Here is a 20,602-nt window from a genome sequence, read left to right as displayed (position 1 = left end):
ACTTCCAGGTGGCCCTGTAGTTTAAGATGTTGTAATTGGCTGTGCAGAGTTGAGTCCCTATGTCATGGGTTCAAATCCCAAATCCATCCCTCATGTTCCAGGGCTATGTCCATCACTTACAGCTTTCCTTTCACATCAACCCAAACCTTTTAAAGTGCCAGCCCCCTTTGATACCATGACGCAGTTTAACATGGATATCCCACAAGACACAGTATGCTGACTCGAGCTGACCAGACCTTGTTTTAGACCCTATATGTCAGGCGGGGCACGGGTGGCCCAGTCGTCTAAGGCGCCACGATTCGCTGTGCAGAGTTGCGTCCCATGGAACCGTCAGAAACCTATGATTGTGGGTTCGAATCCCGGTTCACGCGGATTATGTTTCTAGGTTTGTCAGCACCATACCCGTGCTCATGGGTTTCTCAACGTCTGAGACCTGCATCACTTCGGGCTTCCTCCCACATTAAGCTGACACGCCGCGATATAACTGGAATACTGTTAAAAGCAGTGTTAAACACAACTCACTCACTCACTCACTCACTCACTAAATGTCAGGCACTACACAGGGAAACAAGTACCATATTTTACAGTCTTTGGATACAACAGGGCTGTTGAATGAACCACCCACCTTCTGCACTCAGGCCAGACAATCTACCCATAGGTGAAATACCCTTGAAGCACACTCATTCACTCTTTCGTAAAAAGCACAGGAGATATAATGTAATACAAAATTTTATTCATACCTTACAAAAATATATAATGATGTCCTATATTTGTTTTAACATAGGCTATAATATGTATATTTCAACACAGAGTTACAAGGGTAAGATTGCACATAAATGTTGGGTCAGTGTATATGGAGACAAATGTATGCTAGCCACCTCACAACTACTCTTGTTATGATGAGTTACGTGTTTGGGTATCTGTATAGAAGATGTTGATCGTTACAGACAAGGCTACTTTTGTGATCCCATAAACATGGTAAATTTTATCATTGGAGCAAAACTATTTTATGCACCACTTTTATGCCATAGTTTTGTTGACATTTTGTTTTCTTTACGAACAGTGTAAATAGTATAAATAAAAATGGAATAGAATTGTCTAAGGCATTTCTACCATAGCCCCCTGAACTAATCATAGGCATAATATCCTCGCACTCTCTTGACTAACTGTGTAATGATAAACTGTAGTAGGAAAGTACTATCATATATGAGGACAATTGCATAGAACAGTGATCACTGGTTGAAGCAAAACTATGATATACATATATTTTACGTACGAAAATAAAGGCAAGGAGGAATTATTCCTTTTGAAATAAATGTTTTTCTCATTATTCAATGAAGAAGGAAACAACGATAAGAATATGCCAACAGTAACATGATATTCTCATCTTAAAACATAGGCTAAAATGTAAGTATTGACAGTGTATGAGGGTTACTTTGTATAACAATAAGGCCTGGTGACATCACTCTGGTGAGTATAAGTTATATACAAGGGCTGTACAAATAGCGGGGTAAATACAAGCAACTATCAGCTGTAAGCAGATGGGATATAAAAGAATACAAGCCATATCCATATCAGTTGTAAACAGACAGGTTATAAAATGATCGCAAGCAGAACATATCCACCGAGAACTGATACAGAAGATTAAGTATTTTGTCTATAAGATAGCAAACATGTAAGTTTTGAATCGGCTATGTAAGGTAGAAATATATCATTGCAAATATGAATCTTGATTTTGACAGAAAACTGTCTGTCTGCAATATATGTAAATAAACAAAACCCAACAATAATTAGAGCCAGTAACACCATAACAGACAATGCATAACATATATAACAGCAGATCATCATTTAGAAGGGAGTTCATGGAAGACGGGGAGGAATTTCTGGAGTAGCCGTTGCAGAAGCTGATGGTCATCTTCATCTTCACTATGGTTCAGGGGAACCGGACAATCCATGTTTTTGACATAGATGTTTATCAGAGAAACATAGGACTTGTAAAAACTGCAAGCAATATTTTACAAGATCTTTATCCTAATGACATTTTCCCTTCTGGCAACATGCTACCCATGTAATACAAGAACTATAGACGCCTGAACTATGTGGACATTAAAAACATGGAATTGTGGGAGTCGCGTAAGTGCACTTGGTGCTCGAAAACAATTACTCCTGTTTTTTAAAATCCTAAGACAAGCAAATATAGATTTTGAAACTGAAAGTTAAAATTCTGTAATTTGACAGACAGCAGTATGAATAGCCTCTCCTTGGAAAGCTTCTTGGTAATATAAATAGTACTCTCTCCTTGGGGGAAGGATTCTCTGACTATATACAATACATAATACATTTGGTCTATATGCTCTGCTACACAGTTGATATTTGTGCTTATATAAAATTGATTTGCCATGCCTTCCAAATTCAGATAAAATAATCCTATACTGTTAGGAAATATATTTTGATGATAAAATGTACAATTTCCCTTGTTTGAACATGTCACATCAACATTTCATGATCACATCATGACAATAAATGAGAATGGGAATTCTAAAATAATGACTCTGCACACATCCTGTAAGACAACAAATGTCCTTTCCTGAGAGACTTTGAACAACGAGAGAACCTGCAATAAGGGTTTGATATATTCTGCTGTGTTAAATTCTTCAAAGAAATAGAATTTGACAAAGTGAGACACGGTTTCTCAACAAGCATTTATTTATGATGGTGCCAGGTGGCATTCTTACAGGATGTGGAGCCAATTCTTTATATACAATGATAAACTGATATTATGCTAAAATGAAATACTGACATATAGATGAGTGTAGGATCTGTGATAAAACAGACCAGATGACAAAACGTTTAAGGGTTACAGCTATAGTAAGTATAGGAGTAACGACAGTCTTAGATATCAGAATTCTATCTGGAATATGGCCTCGAACAGAAACACACGAAAGCTGAAGCAAATACTAACTACTTGCATAGAATTAGATACTGTCAGAAAGCATAAACCTTTCACAAAATGGCCGTCTTCTTCAGATACTACTGGTCAAACAACCTATAATACAGTCTTACTTTTGTGATATCTGAAAAAGGAAAACTATATACAGTTGACTTTTGATTAATTTTCAGACAAGTGTCTTAGTTTTGAAGAAATTATTCTACAGTTTTTGTGTTGGTCAGTTTGTAACTGAATATGTACATGGTTAAAGCTAGATATATTTATATATTTATTACAAGCTTGCATTCTCCAAGGGAACCACACATCTGTTGAGCAGTTTCTTCTTTCTGCTGACAGAGGTATCACAACAACTTGAGAGCTTTAACTTATCCAACATATTCATATTGGCTAATATCATCTGTTGTTGAAACAATCAACAAATCACAGGTTTCAGGTACTTCTGCTTCTTGACAAACTTCCCAAATTAGAGATGCTGACCACCAGGTGTCAGTCTCCGTACTTGTAGACACAATTACACGAGTGACGGAAGTCTAGATTTTCCAAAATGGAGCTCAGTCTACAATTTCTGAAAGTCTCCGTACTTATAGACACAATTACACGAGTGACGTGAGTCTACATTTTCCGAAATGGAGTCCTTGACCACCAGGTGTCAGTCTCCGTACTTGTCGACACAATTACACGAGTGACGTGAGTCTACATTTTCCGAAATGGAGCTCCTGACCACAAGGTGTCCGTGTCTGTACTTGTAGACACAATTCACACGAGTGACTTGAGTCTACATTTTCCGAAATGGAGCTCCTGACCATCAGGTGTCCATGTCTGTACTTGTAGTCACAATTACATGAGTGACGTGATTCTACATTTACTGAAAGTCTCCGTACTTATAGACACAATTACATGAGTGGTGTGAGTCTCCGTACTTGTCGACACAATTACACGAGTGACAGGCATCCACACTGATGATCTACAATGCTGCATCCATGGCACTATTTGATTCATCACTTTAAGGCTGTGTCCATAGTGTTTTAGAGCCCTTGTTATAAGGCAAAGGTATGTATTTTCCCCATACAGTGCTCATCCCTGTTTTGTGTAGTGCTGCAGTGTCACTATGGTAGTACTCACTATACGTATCCCACCACCGATATGCACTGTCATAACATGACCTTCTAAAGCACACTTCTGTTAGCTTCTCTAGGTGATGGAGATGCGGGAATCTTGGCTTCTGTCAAGAGGAACAACCTCCATGGCTGTGCTGTTGTGTCTTGACTTATATGATACCACTACAGTTCTACACAACTGGTAATATAAGCCTTTATCTCATGGAGTAGTTATATTGGACAATGGAAGAATCTTGCACTATTTGTGATGGTGTAGAGGATCCCATGATGCTCAAAGGCCCTGTCACATGACTATATACAAGTGATATGATTGGCTGCTTGCTCAGTTGTAGACACCATTACTCGGACGGTCTGGCCGTTTGCGATATCTGTTGATGACTTGCATGTACTGGCCAATCAGGTTTGAGATGTCAGAACCCTGGAACAGGAAGAAATCAGTACATCATTACTTGAACATTTTGTGGCAGTAGTGCATACTAGGTCTGCGACGAGTCCAAATTTACAACCCAAGTACCCACCCCCCTATTCCCTGACCCTATGCAGGTCCCCACTGTAGTTCTGAAGAGATAGGTACAAGATGTCCGATTGGGAATATTTTGACCGTAGCCCTGGCAAAATGTATTTAGATAAATGTATATAACAATCTGGTCATGCATACACTGAAGTTGACTGACATTTTATCTTTATTCAAACATCAGAAGGACATTAGTGACTTGTAGTGTAACCATATAGTCCTAGATCATTCCTGGCATTAAACAATATATCACATGACTAACCAAGGGTCCGGGTAGTCCTGTGGTGCCCCGGGTCCTTCTCAGGTCCCATCCGACCCAAATACCTAAGTTACTCGTCCCAGCCCTAATGCATACATACATTCTATAAGTGGACACACCAGCATATTCTGGTTCTGAACTTTACTGAACAGTCTTGTTGACAATACCATGCCAGAAGAACACCAGGATCTAATCATCTCACACCCACAGCCATCTCTCACTCATATCTGTTTACCAGGTATTTAATCCAAGACCTATGATTGCCACGACCGACACCATCTGCTTACCTGATCTGTTTCAATGCGGAGGATCTTCTGCACCATGAGATTGCCAAGTTTCATGTCCAGGTAGTTGACGTTGTAGTCGCTGCGGTAACGCCGTGTTGACAAGATCTCGCTGAACGGATGCTTCAGTATAACATCCTGGGAACAAAGTCCACATATTTTACACATCAAACTAGTTCAGTCAGGTTCTCTGTCAAACAGAGACAACTACTTCACCTCACTGAAAAAAGAACCTCAGAGCTTCTAGCCTGCAGCACAGATTAAGTTGAAAGATTTATTCCCAAACCAACCAATTCCTTGGACCATTGAACAAGGGCTTTCCCAGCCTTGTTATTAGTTCTAAAAATAGCCGGAAAGGTAACTGGTTTTGTTTCTGTCATCTGAGCAGGGCAATGTACTTTTAACCTGAATAAATTATACTTAAGCTAGGTAACAATGTTATGATAAGAGTCATCAGAAGATGACAAATCCCCCCGGCCCCCACAATTTCTAAAGAACAAATCATGATAACATATAAATAAATAGAGATGTAACAAATAATTGAAATAAAAATTTAAAAAATGCCTAAATAGTTTAAGGCACCAAATGAAAACCTGATCTCTGTGTATGCAAAGTTTCATGAATGAATACCTATTAGTTTTAGAGATATGGTCTGGACAAACACACCACAATGAACAGTGTCAAAGTGAAACTTGTTGCCATGGAAAAGTAAATAAGTAAAATTCTAAAATACCGTAAAAAGCAAAAGGCACCAGTTGACAACCTGGTCTTTGTGTGTGCAAAGTTTCATAAAAAGAATACCTATTAGTTTTAGAGATATGATCCAGACAAAAAAATGGTCAGTTGGACAGACAAGCTGATTACTATATCTCCCCTTTTACATACCGGGGGGAATAAAAAAATCAGAAGATACATATGTATATTGGAAACTGTCGAGTAAGATTGGACTCATTGAATCCAATGCTAATCAATATGATGGTTGCCAAGGTTACCTGTGAGTCTCTCTTGAGGAACTGGATGCCGACCTTGTTCACAGCCAACATGCACTCTCCTGTCACGTTAGGTACGCTCTGACAAAGAAAGGGAAGGTCACATTCTAAAATCACATCTGGTTCTAAGAAACAAAATGTGTCTCTTCTACCTTCAACATAGCAACATGTCTATAAATGAAATATAAATGATAACATAATGTTTATTCTTACTTTTTTAAGTATTAACATTAATAGACAAATATGAAATATCTGTGTTGTTGATAAAGACACTAACCTTTATGAGGAAGAAAGTAGAACCAAAGAGTGGCCATCTTGAGAGCATTTCTGAAAAAGAAAAACATCACCATCATAAAGTTATTAAGTAATGCTTTTTTCTCAATGAGTTCTCTCCACAACATATAATTCATTAACTAATGCATAACAAGTAGATATAAGCATGAAAGAATATCGAACAGCCTATATTTTGTAGACGGGTGAGTGACTCGTGGTATATAGCACCATTCTTGACAGTATTGCAGTCATATCACAAAGGCAAGCTTAATATTGACCATGTCACAACCAGGGCACCATGTTTATAACTTTGCGTAATCCCAGCTTGTTGCTGAGAGGAATACAATCGGGATGGACTCTGAACCCACAACCCACAACCATAGATCCAGGCAGAACTATTACATCAACTAGACAACCAGACATTCGTATCATTTCTTCTGTCATAGAACCATCATGTTGCCCACCATCTGCCTGGCAACTGAGACTGACCTAAGACTGCAACCCTGCAGTCTGCTGGTGACATCTGGGCGATGCCCCGCATGTAGTCGGTCACTCGGTTCAGCCATTGCTGGGGTCTCATCTCAGGGAGGGACTTCACAGTCCTGGGGACCATAATGTCAATGTCCTTCCTGTAAACACAAGCACATAGATATGACACACACACATATAACCGCTGCGTCTCGTGACTCTGTTAGCCTATACCCCTTAACCCAGAAACCAAACTTTTGGACAATTGCTGTTCGAAATGTTCATCTATGAAAAGGTGCATCTGTGTCTGTCAGTCAGTCAGTCGGTATGGATGATTTGTTAATCTTGAAACATTTGTAAACTTAGAAGGTTCCTCGAGGAACATTGCCATCAAGATGAACAGAAAGTTCCTCGAGGATCATCGCCATCAAGATGAACAGAAAGTTCCTCGAGGATCATCGCCATCATAACTGAACAGAAAGTTCCTCGAGGATCATCGCCATCAAGATGAACAGAAAGTTCCTCGAAGATCATCTCCATCAAGATGAAGAGAAGGTTCCTCGAGGAACATCTTCATCAAGATTGACCAGAAGGGTCCTCGAGGATTATGAACAGAAGGTTCCTGACAGTGACATTAGGAGTAACATTCGGAGTGTAAACAGATTATATATTATGGTATATATACAAAGTAATCAGCTTGAGGAAAAATGATCAAGAACACTTGTAGTCCATGTTTTATTGATCAGGCTGCCATGCTGGTGTGTGAGTGAGGTCTTAAGTTCTACTCACATGGTTGGTATTTTGACCTGGTTCTGTGCCTTGTACAGGAGGGATCCCATCCTGGCAATCTGGTCCTGGAGAGAGAACAGATTCAGAGATGCACACTTGAAACTAACTGTTACCACTACCACAGGCAGATCAAGCACCCCCTTCCCATTTGAAAACCAAATGTAGTATGCTGTAGGCAGTAAATTTATCTGAGAGATGATTTTGATATTTAGGACCCTCCCTTTTGAAAAGCTGTTTAACTACTGAAATGACATAGTTCTGAATGAATAACACTGCTCTCATCTTTGGATATTTTGAAGTTACAATATGCAAAAAACATCCGCTCCCCAAGCTATCTTAATTCCAATGAAGTCATAATCAATACATTGTTACCATGAATAATTTGGACACATATTTAACTTCAACGAATATACAGAAGACAAGCCTGTCAGTATGTTTAGTCTGCAGAGGAAGACTTGATTAACACATGACGATGCTGTATACATACCAGCTCCTCCTTGCCAAGAGTGCTCCTGTTGATGAGCAGCCCATCCAGATAGTCCAGGATGCACTAGGGAGGACACACAGACAGACTAGTGTCAATAGTCAAACATGACGCCACATACTAATAGAGCACATGCACTCCTGTTTACAGTAAACACAGAACAGAGATGGTTTTAATACCCCCCCCCCCCCCCCCCCACCCTGCTCCCTCCAGCTAGCTGTCAGGGGCCATTTGTGGTATGGTTACTAAGATTCTTCCTATCTGTGTACCAGGGTTACATATTTTGAAGTAGGCTAGCATTATATTGATCCAGCATTACATAAGGGATTAGAGCGAGTGAGTGAATGAGTAGTTTTACACAGTAACAATATTCCAGCAATATCACGGCGGGGGACTGAGAAAGCTACACACATTGCGCCCATGTGGGAATTGAACCCAGGCCTTCTGTGTGACAAGTGAACGCATTAACCACTCAGCTACCCTAGGACCCTAAGGGATGAGAGACATGTACCTGGTTGAACATCATGTCTATGTAGATCTCGTTGTCCAGGTGGGTCAGTGGGAAGAACCACACAGTGCGCTGGAAGATCAGGTCGAATTCATTCTTCTCCCGGGCAAACTGGGCGGTCACATCCAGGATGTACTCCTCCCGGCTCAGCTTGTTGAACTTGCCGTCCCCTGTAAACACGGAGATGTTACAACATGAGCTGTGTGTTGCCAGATGTCACACAAACAATTTCAGATAATCATGAGTAATGCAAACCTGAAAACTGTATAGTTGACATACGCTAAACAATTTAACTTTTCTTTTCTTCTTTGCAAATTGTGTGAGTGACAGTGCTAACTGTAGGGCAGCAACTTTTCAAGAACACCTGGTGTCATCGCCGATTTTCCGCAAATCAATTTAGAAAATTTTCGCTGCTATAACGTCTTCTATGACCAGTGGAATCTACTTCAGTGGAATACTAAGACTTATACATTTATTGTTATCACACCTGCTACAAGGGGATCTTTTCCTTATTAATATTCACTAAGATCACAGACATTTGATTTTGAGTGCAGTGTAAGTTGATCATGAATGCAGGTGGACTTACTTGTCCTCATGAAGAGGGTGTACTCTTCCATCTCAATGGGGTCAAAGATGTTGAGATCTCGACAGATGAAATCAATGGCATCTAGCACGATCTGATAATGGAATCACAATTCAAAATCAACAGTTCAAACTAAAGGAAATTCATGTGAACATTTACAAAAATTGTTAGAACTGGTCTTGGAGAGTCTTGCCAACATCTGGCTCGATGAACTAAACTTCGTCTTACCGTGCAGGATTTGACCTGTAGCATTCCCCCCTGGGTGTCTGAGCCACTGTAGATGAACGGGAAGCGTTTTGAGTTCCTTCCATCCTACAACAGCAAACACAGTGAGTGAGTACTCCAGTGACAAAGGTCATAAAGCACAGATGCACTTCTGAGATAACAAGGATCATAATCAGGGCAAATCTGGGATTCAAATCCATATTCAGCAGATCCTGGTGCATTTAAGGTATGCAACTCTGCAATGTGAATTGCTGCTCCTTTAAAAGACCACTGGGCACCTGTTCCCTAATATCAAGCAAAGGGTACATGTTATAGGTAATGTAAAGACACAAGATCCATCTGCTCCAATATCCTGAAGGTAACATTCTACAAGAACAGCCCAACTCACCGCCAGAGCTTGCACCTCCTCTTTCAGGGGTGTGTTCTTTCGTCCGCCAAACTTGAACGTCTTCCGAAGGTTCTGCAGACACAGGGCAGCAGCATCTGTAACAGAATCATCCAGACATCAGAGACTGGGATCATTGCCCCTTCATATCATTGCTAACAAATGTCTAGGTAAAGAAATGTGTCTCAATGAAACAGGAAGGCTGCACAAGCAACAAATGTAACGCATAGACACGGTATTGTCAATAACCTAAGTGATTGTGTGATTTGTTTGCACTTGTAAGTATGATTTGTTTACTTGATTTTATGCTTTGTTATACATGCACGCTACAACATCTGTTGTAGGTGATGCTTGGCTGTCTTTACACTGTTGGAAAAAGTTGTGTGTATGAAGGGACACCTGGGTATAGCCCACTTCAGACATCAAGTGTCATTATGGCTCCATTGTCCATTTTGGCATGCCTTGCAGTGCATGTTTTCATGAAGTGTAATGGTAGTACTTAGAGACTAGACCCGTGAAGATCCGGGGTAGAACAGCAACCCATGCTTGCTTTAAAAAGTGACTATGCTTGTCGTAAGAGGCAACTTATAAACGGGATCGGGTGGTCAGGCTCGCTGACATGGTTGATGTATGTCAGTGTATCCCAATTGGATCGATGCTCATGATGTCAATGACGGTATTGACTGGTCCAGACTTGATTATTTACATATAGACTGTCGTCATATAGCTGGAAAACTGCGGAGTGCGGCGTTAAAACAACAAACAAACAAAAATGGGAGACTAAATGGGCTTTAAACTACCACCCCAAATCATGACAAAGAGAATTATTGATAACAATTTCTTTTTTATAAATACACAATGTTACTTCTTGCCAGTTCATCAGTTGAATGATGTTGTTGTTCAAAATACTGCTTGTCAAGATTACATCCAAATTCTTAATGGCTACAATGACTCTCATACCACCACAAATTAAATTACCACATACTCCACAACTTGTGATGGAGATACCAAGATATTTGATACCATCTTCAAACACATATTATTCATCCTCAGTTAGTGTATCATTTCCTTATCAAACAGAGTGTAGTATATGGTGCTCAGTCCTTAAAATCACTGTGACGGAACTCACTGCTGTAGTGGCGGGAGGTGTCCGAGGCCGTCGTCTCCAGATACTTGAACAGGTAGGGTCGCAACATCTCCGAGCAGTCACTGAATGCAGCGATCAGCGCAAACAGCCTCCATCCACGGGTGGCACTGCGACTGTAACAGGATTGCAGTGTCATCAAAGGAACACATGACACCATCTTATACCAGCCTTCAATCACTACCCCACATTCAATATACAACACTCTTTTAATAACGAACAGACTGGATATGAAAAACGTCCACATAAATGGTCATGTGATGAATGTTTAAAATCTCTGTCTTCTTCACCAACAAAATATCATAGTCAGCAAAAAATCCCACACTGCACACAATAAGAAGTTGAAATCAACAAGTGGTTCTTATCAGTTCTTATAAGTTCAGCTTCAAAATGCTATATCAAAATAGCTGTGAACATCACTTTTTCACATGGACTTTGTTTGTCGTAAGAGGCGACTAACAGGATCGTGTGGTCAGGCTCGCTGACTTGGTTGATGCATGTCACCATATCCCAGTTGCGTGGATCGATGCTCATGATGTCAATCACTGGATTGTCTGGTCCAGACTCGATTATTTACAGACCTCCGTCATATGGCCGGAATATTGCCGAGTGCGGCGTTAGACAACAAACAAACAAACACATGGTTGAACCCCCTTTACTATGGAAAGCTCACGACACATGCACAGGTTACAGCACTTGTTTTACTTGACAGTGGAGGTGGTAACAATGCTGTCTGTATCAACACGGTCCACCTTACTCTCACACACTGCTGGGTTACCAGTCACATATAGGTTCTGTATAAGGGATCAACTGGAGATGTTCAGTTGACAGCTAACTCCAGTGTGTTTTGTACAAGATGTGTCCAACATTCTAAGATCGAGGCACTCACGGTTTCATGCTCCTGTTGCTGGTGGTCTGTTTACACAGTTGACAGAAAACTTCGTCCCTCAGCTCGGGGTACTTGTGACAGCTCTGAAGCAGGACAGAAAGTCAGCATGTACTTACTTCCCTTTGGAGTTGTCCAAAAGGTGGACAGTCTTTTAAAAGTTTAGCAAAGACAAATCGAAAGTAGCGTTAGCATAGGCAGATCCAAAGAAAGGTCCAGGGGGTACGCCCTTTTGAAAAACAAATGTAGTCAGTTGGAGGCAGCAAAATTATTTGAAGAGAGGATTTCGATATTTTGGACCCCTCCCTTAAAACAATGGTGGATCTGCCCGCCCATGATTAGTTCTGCAGGTGACAGTACAACACATCAATTCTACTCAAAAGAGTTTAAAGAACATAAAATTCTTTTACATTACTATAGTTAATCTGTCATAGCATGACAGATTAACTGTAGTAAGATGAAGGAATCGGATGTGTTATGTTTTGAGTAGCAAATATCCATTGGCTACAAGCTGTTCTGGGAACAGACAGGCTACTATCTCAGTAAATGCCTTCACTGGATGTCGATGTACCTACCTTGAGAATTCTCATCACACAATCGTAGTCGGTCATGTTTCTCTGTTTTGGGTAGTCCTCCATGAACATCATTATGGCTGAAACATCACACATCACATTTTTGTAAAGACAGACTTGAACACACCAATCCATTTATTTCCTTGACAGTCTGAACATAAAACACCAAGAGAAGATTTCAAGGAGACAAAAACATTTTACTAAAAAATATCATGTAAGTTCTTGTGAATAGAATATTTATGTAAAGAGTTGTCTCCCTTGAGATTCTTGCCATTAGAGTAGCCTCCCTTGGCATGTTTTCAAATTCATCAAAAGGAATGTTTTGAGGTTGACTAGTCCAACACAAAAGACTTGTTACTTACCCATGAAGCACTCGAGACCCAGCTTGTTCAGCTCTGAAGGTTGTAGTTTAAGCAGGGAGGCCTGGATTGGTGACTGCAGGAGGAACAATTCAGGAGTTACACAGTGATACACACTTAGACACAGTGAGTGACAGCAACAGTCAAACTACTGACTTCATTATTCTGATTATGTACTTTTTATCTTAAAAGAACATTATCAACTTAGATCAAAAGTTATTTTGGGGAACTTTTCTTATCCTTTGTTATATCAAACATGAGTGAGTAAGTGAGTATGGTTTTACGCCACTTTTAGCAATATTCCAGCAATATCATGGCAGGGGACACCACAAATGGGCTTTACACATTGTACCCATGTCGGGAATCTAACCCAGGTCTTCAGGGTGACAAGCAAACGCTTTAACCACTAGGCTACCCGACCGCCCCATATCAAACATGAACTGAGTCGAAATAATGCATTGTGGCACAGATTGTATCAAGAACAATGTATTACAACTCATATCGTGAGTCTGGTGTTTGCTACAGCCCAAAAAGTGCCTATCCATGTCTCACCCGAGTCCACTTGATCAGCTCCGCCTGTTCCTTCCATGTCCAATCAGATGACCCTATTGCAGATATGTCAGTGTCAATGTTATTCACTAATGCATGAATTGTTTATGGGCCTTACCTTAACTTCACATTTACGACTGAAGTCCAATAAAAAAATCATTAATTTCACGACTTTCAAATTCACAAATCAGAAGGATGTAAAACTGACAATTAGTTTTTAAGTTTTGATTCATAATCCATCAATGGGTCATGAAAGTGCATTGGTTTAGCAGTTTGTTCCCACATTCGAAATTCACCGGAGCCAGGTGTCTGTCTAAAAATCAAGAGTTAGTGAATGTAGAAAACTAACTTATTTTTTAATTCAGTATTTTCCTAAAGAAAACCTGAGGAATTTTTTTTTTCCAAAATAAGATGTTGTCAGGGCAGGTTTTCTTCAAAACTGTTATATTTCACAATTTAAAAAGAGAGTTGCTACATTTAGTATTTACAGAAGTGGAACATACAGAATGCAGGATGAACATCTACCTGTGACTTGACACTCAAAGGGTGAACATATATCTACTTGAGACTTGACACTCAAAGGGTGAACATATATCTACATTAGACTTGACACTCAAAGGGTGAACATATAATTATCTACTTCCGACTTGACACTCAACGGCTGAACATATATCTACTTGAGACTTGACACTCAAAGGGTGAACATATAATTATCTACTTCCGACTTGACACTCAACGGCTGAACATATATCTACTTGAGACTTGACACTCAAAGGGTGAACATATATCTACTTGAGCCTAGACACTCAAAGGGTGAACATATAATTATCTACTTGAGACTTGACACTCAAAGGGTGAACATATATCTACATTAGACTTGACACTCAAAGGCTGAACATATAATTATCTACTTGAGACTTGACACTCAAAGGGTGAACATATATCTACATTAGACTTGACACTCAAAGGGTGAACATATAATTATCTACTTCCGACTTGACACTCAACGGCTGAACATATATCTACTTGAGACTTGACACTCAAAGGGTGAACATATATCTACTTGAGCCTAGACACTCAAAGGGTGAACATGTATCTACTTGAGACTTGACACTCAACGGCTGAACATATATCTACTTGAGACTTGACACTCAAAGGGTGAACATACATCTACTTGAGACTAGACACTCAAAGGGTGAACATATAATTATCTACTTCCGACTTGACACTCAAAGGGTGAACATACCTCTACTTGGGACTTGACACTCAAAGGGTGAACATATAATTATCTACTTGAGACTTGACACTCAAAGGCTGAACATATAATTATCTACTTGCAACTTGACACTCAAAGGGTGAACATATATCAACTTGAGACTTGACACTCAAAGAATGAACATACATCTACTTCCGACTTGACACTCAAAGGGTGAACATATAATTATCTACTTGCAACTTGACACTGAAAGGGTGAACATATCTCTAACTGAAGACTTGACACTGAAAGGGTGAACACAAACTCCCCAATCCAATGCCGTATGCCATGCAGCTAAAACACATGCAGGCACATGGCCAGAAAAAGCAGACACTTTGTAAAACACTTATACTGACAAACATGTCTTGGACAGAACAAATGCCTATTCCACACAGCACACAAAGTGAACCAAAGACATGCAAACACTTCATCCAAGTTTTAACACTGCATCATAACATTTACAGCTATACAAGCTCACAATCCAAACCCATGCATCATGCCTTGAAGATTGAGGGGTTAAATATCAATAAAAAGAGTAAGGGGAATATACTTAGAGATGAAAGGTTTAATGAGATCTTACAAGACGACATATTTTCATTAGTAATCTAATTATAATCAGATATTATGGCCCTGGTTTCACATTTTACTAATGTTTGATGTTTGATGTTTGATGTTTGATGTATGAAGTAACAACTAAAAGAAATTCTAATGTCATTAAATGAAAGATGGGACTGAAATGACAGGGGGTAAACTATCCTCAACATAGTATGGACATTATTATTCTACATTTTGAACTGCCTGTTTACATTCAATTTTGATATTCCAAAGTCAAAAATGATTTCAGAAGAAACTGTTTGACTGATTAGAAGGTTCACTTGACATGACCTTATAAGGAGTGTTTACTTGACACGACCTTATAAGGAGAATTCGTCAGACCCTGATGGAAAGAGGTTTGTTCTATTACATGATTGTGTTTACTAAACAACAATTCTTACAAAGAAAACAATGATAAGTTTCATAAATGCAAACATACAATATAATTATTCTGGGTGAGTACAAAAGAAACAACAAAGAAACTCAAAAACAAAAGTGAACAATAAAAAAACAAAGAAGTGAAATAAGTTCTGATATATGATTATTACACGAGCCCAGTACATGCTGGAGTGTTATTGTTAGTATCATACTACAAGCTTCCTAACCACGCTGTTATTGGCTGTTAGATGCAGGACATGGGAGTTATATAGGTTATACAAGAGTAGTTATCAACAACATATTCAAGGCTGTGACACACATAAATACATTCAGTCCAAAATAAAACCGTGTGATAATTCTGTAAAATGTATTCATCTATTTCATGTTAAATTCAGTAATGACCAATGCGTGTATCGTCACAGCTTTGACTACATCGTCTCTAACATGAAGAGTTAATGAAGCAAGCACCGCACCATCACCTCGATGAGGCCGTTGTTGTAGCTGCTGCTGCTGCAGATTACGCAGCTTCAGACTCTCGATCATCTTAATGGTTCCTCGTATCGATCCATCATCTGTCCGCATCATCTCATACCTAAATACAAATCAGGTTAGCATAATAGGGAGGCGGGTTAAATATTGTATCAGCTCTAGGTAAGCTCAATGTGAAATCAACGGAAAACCGGGTTTTAGTTAGAATCCAATTCTGTTTGAGGAAAGAGATAAATTGACAACAACCCGGTTTTCCAGTTGATGTCTCATTGCAACGATCCTCCACAGTGGAGTCCCTGAGTGTGATGCACTGCGATGGAGTATAGGACGTACATGGTGTCGTTCATACAACACAGGGACTCAACTGCAGTGTTGACACATGCCTGAGACAATTACCGACATATTGGTGCGGAGTTGTGGCGGAGTTGTGGCGGAGTTGTGGCGGGGTTGGTCATCAGGTTTTCAACCCATACTTCAATATCACATCAAATTTACACTCATGTGTGGAAACAATTTGTAGGTTAACTATGGGTTATCCCCCTTCACTGACATTGACATTGATCCTTGACCTTTGACTAAAATCTTTCGTTTCGTAATTTGATGGCACAACAAAAGAACTTAAACAATTTAAGATACTAGCATCAGACAAACTTGAAATCTGAATATTCCCCATCCCACCCATTTGAAATCACCCCATCCCCCCCTTCCAGCTGGAATCTTCCCCACACAATCAGAATCTACCCTTCACAAATCGACTCTTCCTCACATGATCAGAACTTTCCCCACTGAATCAGAGAGCTTGCCACCTAATCAGAATCTTCTTCACCCTATCAGAGAGCTTCCCCCTAATTAGAATCTACCCTAAACAAATGGACTCTTCCCCAAACACAATCAGAATGTTCCTCATTCAAACAGAACATTCCCCACTGAATCAAAAAGTTTGCCACCTAATCAGAACCTCCCCCCAAATCAGAGAGCCGCTCCCCTCCCCGCCACAGACTGCAGCAGGAACATGTGGTTTGTCTCAGCATGTGGTACACAGTCGTGCTGACGGTGAGGTGTACAGTCAGACATGCTGTTCTGTGCCGGCTGTAGATGCAAGGTATAGACAATAAGAAACATGTCTGGCTAACCAGAGGAGCTAGCCTCTCTCAAGTGCTGCATTACCTGTGCGGATATCTCGAGACGGACCTCGTGCATGTCTGCAATGTGACACATGTTTTAACAACATTGCATCCAGTTTGTGAATATTGTATCCTGCTTAGCGAATGTAACATTTGTATAACACTATACTCAAGCTTATCTAAACCCAAACAGAATGTTTAAACTTTAAATTATATATAATTTGATAAATAATTACATATTTGATATATTAAAATTTGATAATATTACAAAATTAACAAAGCCACATGTTGAAGCAATATTTATAAATGCAATTGTTAAAATTATTGTATTTCAACTTTAAGTTTTGTCTTGTTAATGCAATATTTGTTTACAGGTCCCTATTTGAAAGGCAAGCCTGAGCAAGAATTTCAAGATTGTTAAGAAAGTTTATTTAGTTCATAAAGCAAGAGACACCATTTAGATTATGCCTGAATGATAGTCAACCTATTTTAATATTTACACATAATACAACAGTCTCCCTCAATCATAAATAAAATAATTTTGAAATGAGTTTGACATGTCACAAGTTCATTCACAACAAAAAATTATGAAAATTATAAAATTGAGACATGTGAGTAACAGGCCATTGATGCTGTGAAAAAAATAGTCACTTCTAACACCAGTGTGCACTGTAACGTATGTCTCGGTACTACTGCAGAATAACCCCGTAGATGGTAGGTCAGTATGAAGCTGGAATACTGCTAGCAGAAAATAAATTACCTCTGACGCAAGGAATGATCGGGAATCCTGAAATAGGTCATAGTCGTTGAAACATTGTATTGTAATATGAGCTCTAACTAGTCCCTGAGTCAACTAGAAACACTACGACTTTATCACAATCATAAATAAAAATTATGGATAAAATAATGATATTATTGTTTAGGTTTCTGGCACTGTAAAGCTTTAATGTATTAAAGCATTTCTTGGTGTGCATACCTATCTTTACCTGTACATTCCTCAATACCTTCACTGCAGAACATGTATATTGAGTAAATTCCACCACAGATATCTTAGAGTAAGTGAGGGAGTGGTATTAATACCCTCTACAGAGGAGACCCATTCAAGGCATCAGACTAAGACTGGCCATCCAGTCTCTTAGTGGAGACTTACTCAAGGCATCAGACTAAGGCTGGCCATCCAGTCTCTCAGTGGAGACCTACTCAAGGCATCAGACTAAGGCTGGCCATCCAGTCTCTCAGTGGAGACCTACTCAAGGCATCAGACTAAGGCTGGCCATCCAGTCTCTTAGTGGAGACCCACTCAAGGCATCAGACTAAGGCTGGCCATCCAGTCTCTCAGTGGAGACCGACTCAAGGCATCAGACTAAGACTGGCCATCCAGTCTCTTAGTGCAGACCTACTCAAGGCATCAGACTAAGGCTGGCCATCCAGTCTCTTAGTGGAGACCTACTCAAGGCATCAGACTAAGGCTGGCCATCCAGTCTCTTAGTGGAGACCTACTCAAGGCATCAGACTAAGGCTGGCCATCCAGTCTCTTAGTGGAGACCTACCAAGGTGTTAGAGTAAGACTGACCTTTCAATACCTCAGTGGAGACCTACCTAAGGTATCTCACTGGGTACTTCTAAACCAGCATCGGGAACTGGGGGCTTGTTCCACTGCAGAGTTGGCTATTGTGATGTTGATTCAGACATGACATTTTGAGTGTCTGTTTTTTCTAGATACACTGGACCCTTTCACTACTATAGTTTTGTTTGAATGATGAAAGAGACAAAGAGCTATTCAATCAAGTTACCGACAACAGAGATGGCTAAAGGTGACATCTCTTATCGCATAAGGTAGTGAATTTGTCAGCCCAAGTTACTGTCATCATGTCATTCACTCACTCACTCCAACATGAAGACAAGATACATCCATTAAATAGGCCAAGTATCACACCTCTTTCTCAATGTCTAACAAATCACACAATTAATGCTTTTGTTGTATGACAATATTACTACCGGGTACTTAGTTCAATCACCATCTTCAAACTTTCTATTTTAATTTGACTTCCTCGTTCTAAATTTCACATGAATATTTCAACATTCCTACCAAATATCTGAAAAACAAATTACCCATATAAATTCACTGTTACAGGTTTTGTGATTTAAAATATAGGAAATGATGTTCTGAGGCTGTGACAAAAGTCTTACTTTTCGATTGACTCCCGGAAGTGCAGAAGAGCAAACTCCATCATGGAGTACTTTCCATCAGCCACGACGGTGCCCTGGCTGGTGTCACTGCGGTCATCAGCATAATGCCCATCCTGCAACACACACACAATACCTGGAGGAACTGCTGTACACACACGCACACGCATGCACGCACACATGCAGACACACACACACACATATGCACGCACACAGAGGCGCGCATGTACACACACACACGCATGCACACATGCAGACACACACGCACACACATACGCGCACACAGAGGCGAGCACGCATGCACGTACACAGAGGCGCGCGCGCTAACGCTTGCACACACACTACCTGGAGGAACTGTTGCACAGACAGTGAGTGTATCATGATAGAACAGCTGCACAGTGTATTACGGGGTTTCAAACTCAATTTGTGGTTTAACACCGCACTTAGCAATATTCCAGCTATATGATGGCGGTCAGTAAATAATTGAGTGACTGACATCATCGATCTACACAATTGGGATACTATGACATGCATCAACCAGGTCAGTGAGCCTGACTACCCAATCCCGATAGTCGCCTCTTACGACAAGCTTGGGTTGTGGCAGACCTATTCGAACCCAGATCTTCATGGGTAGTATCACTCAGTTTGTCCCCCAATTGAAGCCTACAGCACATGCTGCACACAATCCTACTATATCACACATCACACTCCGACTAGGTAACTATTTGAGATTTATATGATTGTTGGTTGGTTGGTTTATTGTTTAACGCCGCACTCAGCAATATTCCAGCTATATGACAGCTGTCTGTAAATAATCGAGTCTGGACCAGACAATCCAGTGATTAATATCATGAGCATCAATCCACGCAATTGGGATTGATGACATGCATCAACCAAGTCAGCGAGCCTGACCACCTGATCCCGTTAGTCGCCTTTTACGACAAGCATAGTCACCTTTTACGGCAAGCATGGGTTGCTGAAGACCTATTCTAAACAAGAATCTTCACGGGTCGAGATTTATATGAAAAATGATTATGTGACTTGTATGAATTTTACATAAGAAATAGAAAGTGCCATGCATGCCATGGTGTGAGACTTACTCGACTTGTTTGCCGTGTCAACTGAACCTGTGATAAAAAAAATAAAACAATATTCTCAGAGCATGCAAATAGAAGCAAAGCATTTATTTCTCCAAAATCATATTCCGTCTACAACTATTTGAAAAGAGCTAGTGCT

General features: G+C 40.0%; 1 protein-coding gene across 8 annotated transcripts in view; it reads right to left on the bottom strand.

Moving 5' to 3' along the window:
* Positions 1-722: 722 nt before the first annotated feature.
* Positions 723-20,602, bottom strand: part of LOC139468327 (unconventional myosin-XV-like) — a 159,419-nt gene continuing 139,539 nt past the window's right edge. For 6 of the 8 annotated variants that reach the window (XM_071250222.1, XM_071250219.1, XM_071250224.1 and 3 more), the window contains exons 43-62: positions 20,467-20,493; positions 19,370-19,482; positions 17,940-17,966; positions 17,223-17,257; positions 13,343-13,395; positions 12,794-12,866; positions 12,435-12,511; positions 11,863-11,945; positions 10,959-11,089; positions 9,833-9,927; positions 9,448-9,531; positions 9,223-9,313; positions 8,640-8,806; positions 8,132-8,194; positions 7,645-7,709; positions 6,877-7,016; positions 6,392-6,441; positions 6,118-6,195; positions 5,129-5,263; positions 723-4,486 (exon numbers count right to left, since the gene is read on the bottom strand). In XM_071250222.1, the coding sequence (XP_071106323.1) occupies positions 4,391-4,486; positions 5,129-5,263; positions 6,118-6,195; positions 6,392-6,441; positions 6,877-7,016; positions 7,645-7,709; positions 8,132-8,194; positions 8,640-8,806; positions 9,223-9,313; positions 9,448-9,531; positions 9,833-9,927; positions 10,959-11,089; positions 11,863-11,945; positions 12,435-12,511; positions 12,794-12,866; positions 13,343-13,395; positions 17,223-17,257; positions 17,940-17,966; positions 19,370-19,482; positions 20,467-20,493 (1,683 nt within the window). In that variant the 3' untranslated portion in view covers positions 723-4,390. Of the gene's footprint in view, positions 4,487-5,128; positions 5,264-6,117; positions 6,196-6,391; positions 6,442-6,876; positions 7,017-7,644; positions 7,710-8,131; positions 8,195-8,639; positions 8,807-9,222; positions 9,314-9,447; positions 9,532-9,832; positions 9,928-10,958; positions 11,090-11,862; positions 11,946-12,434; positions 12,512-12,793; positions 12,867-13,342; positions 13,396-15,621; positions 16,159-17,222; positions 17,258-17,939; positions 17,967-19,369; positions 19,483-20,466; positions 20,494-20,602 lie in introns of those variants that run through there. The other 2 variants (XM_071250225.1, XM_071250226.1) reach the window with 2 other exon arrangements.

This window comes from Haliotis cracherodii, unplaced genomic scaffold, assembly GCF_022045235.1.
Source record: "Haliotis cracherodii isolate W230 unplaced genomic scaffold, xgHalCrac1.p SCAF_2, whole genome shotgun sequence".
Classification (NCBI taxonomy): Eukaryota; Metazoa; Mollusca; class Gastropoda; order Lepetellida; family Haliotidae; genus Haliotis; species Haliotis cracherodii.
The sequence above is the reverse complement of the archived record's forward strand: the minus strand, read 5'-3'. Positions and strand labels throughout refer to the sequence as shown.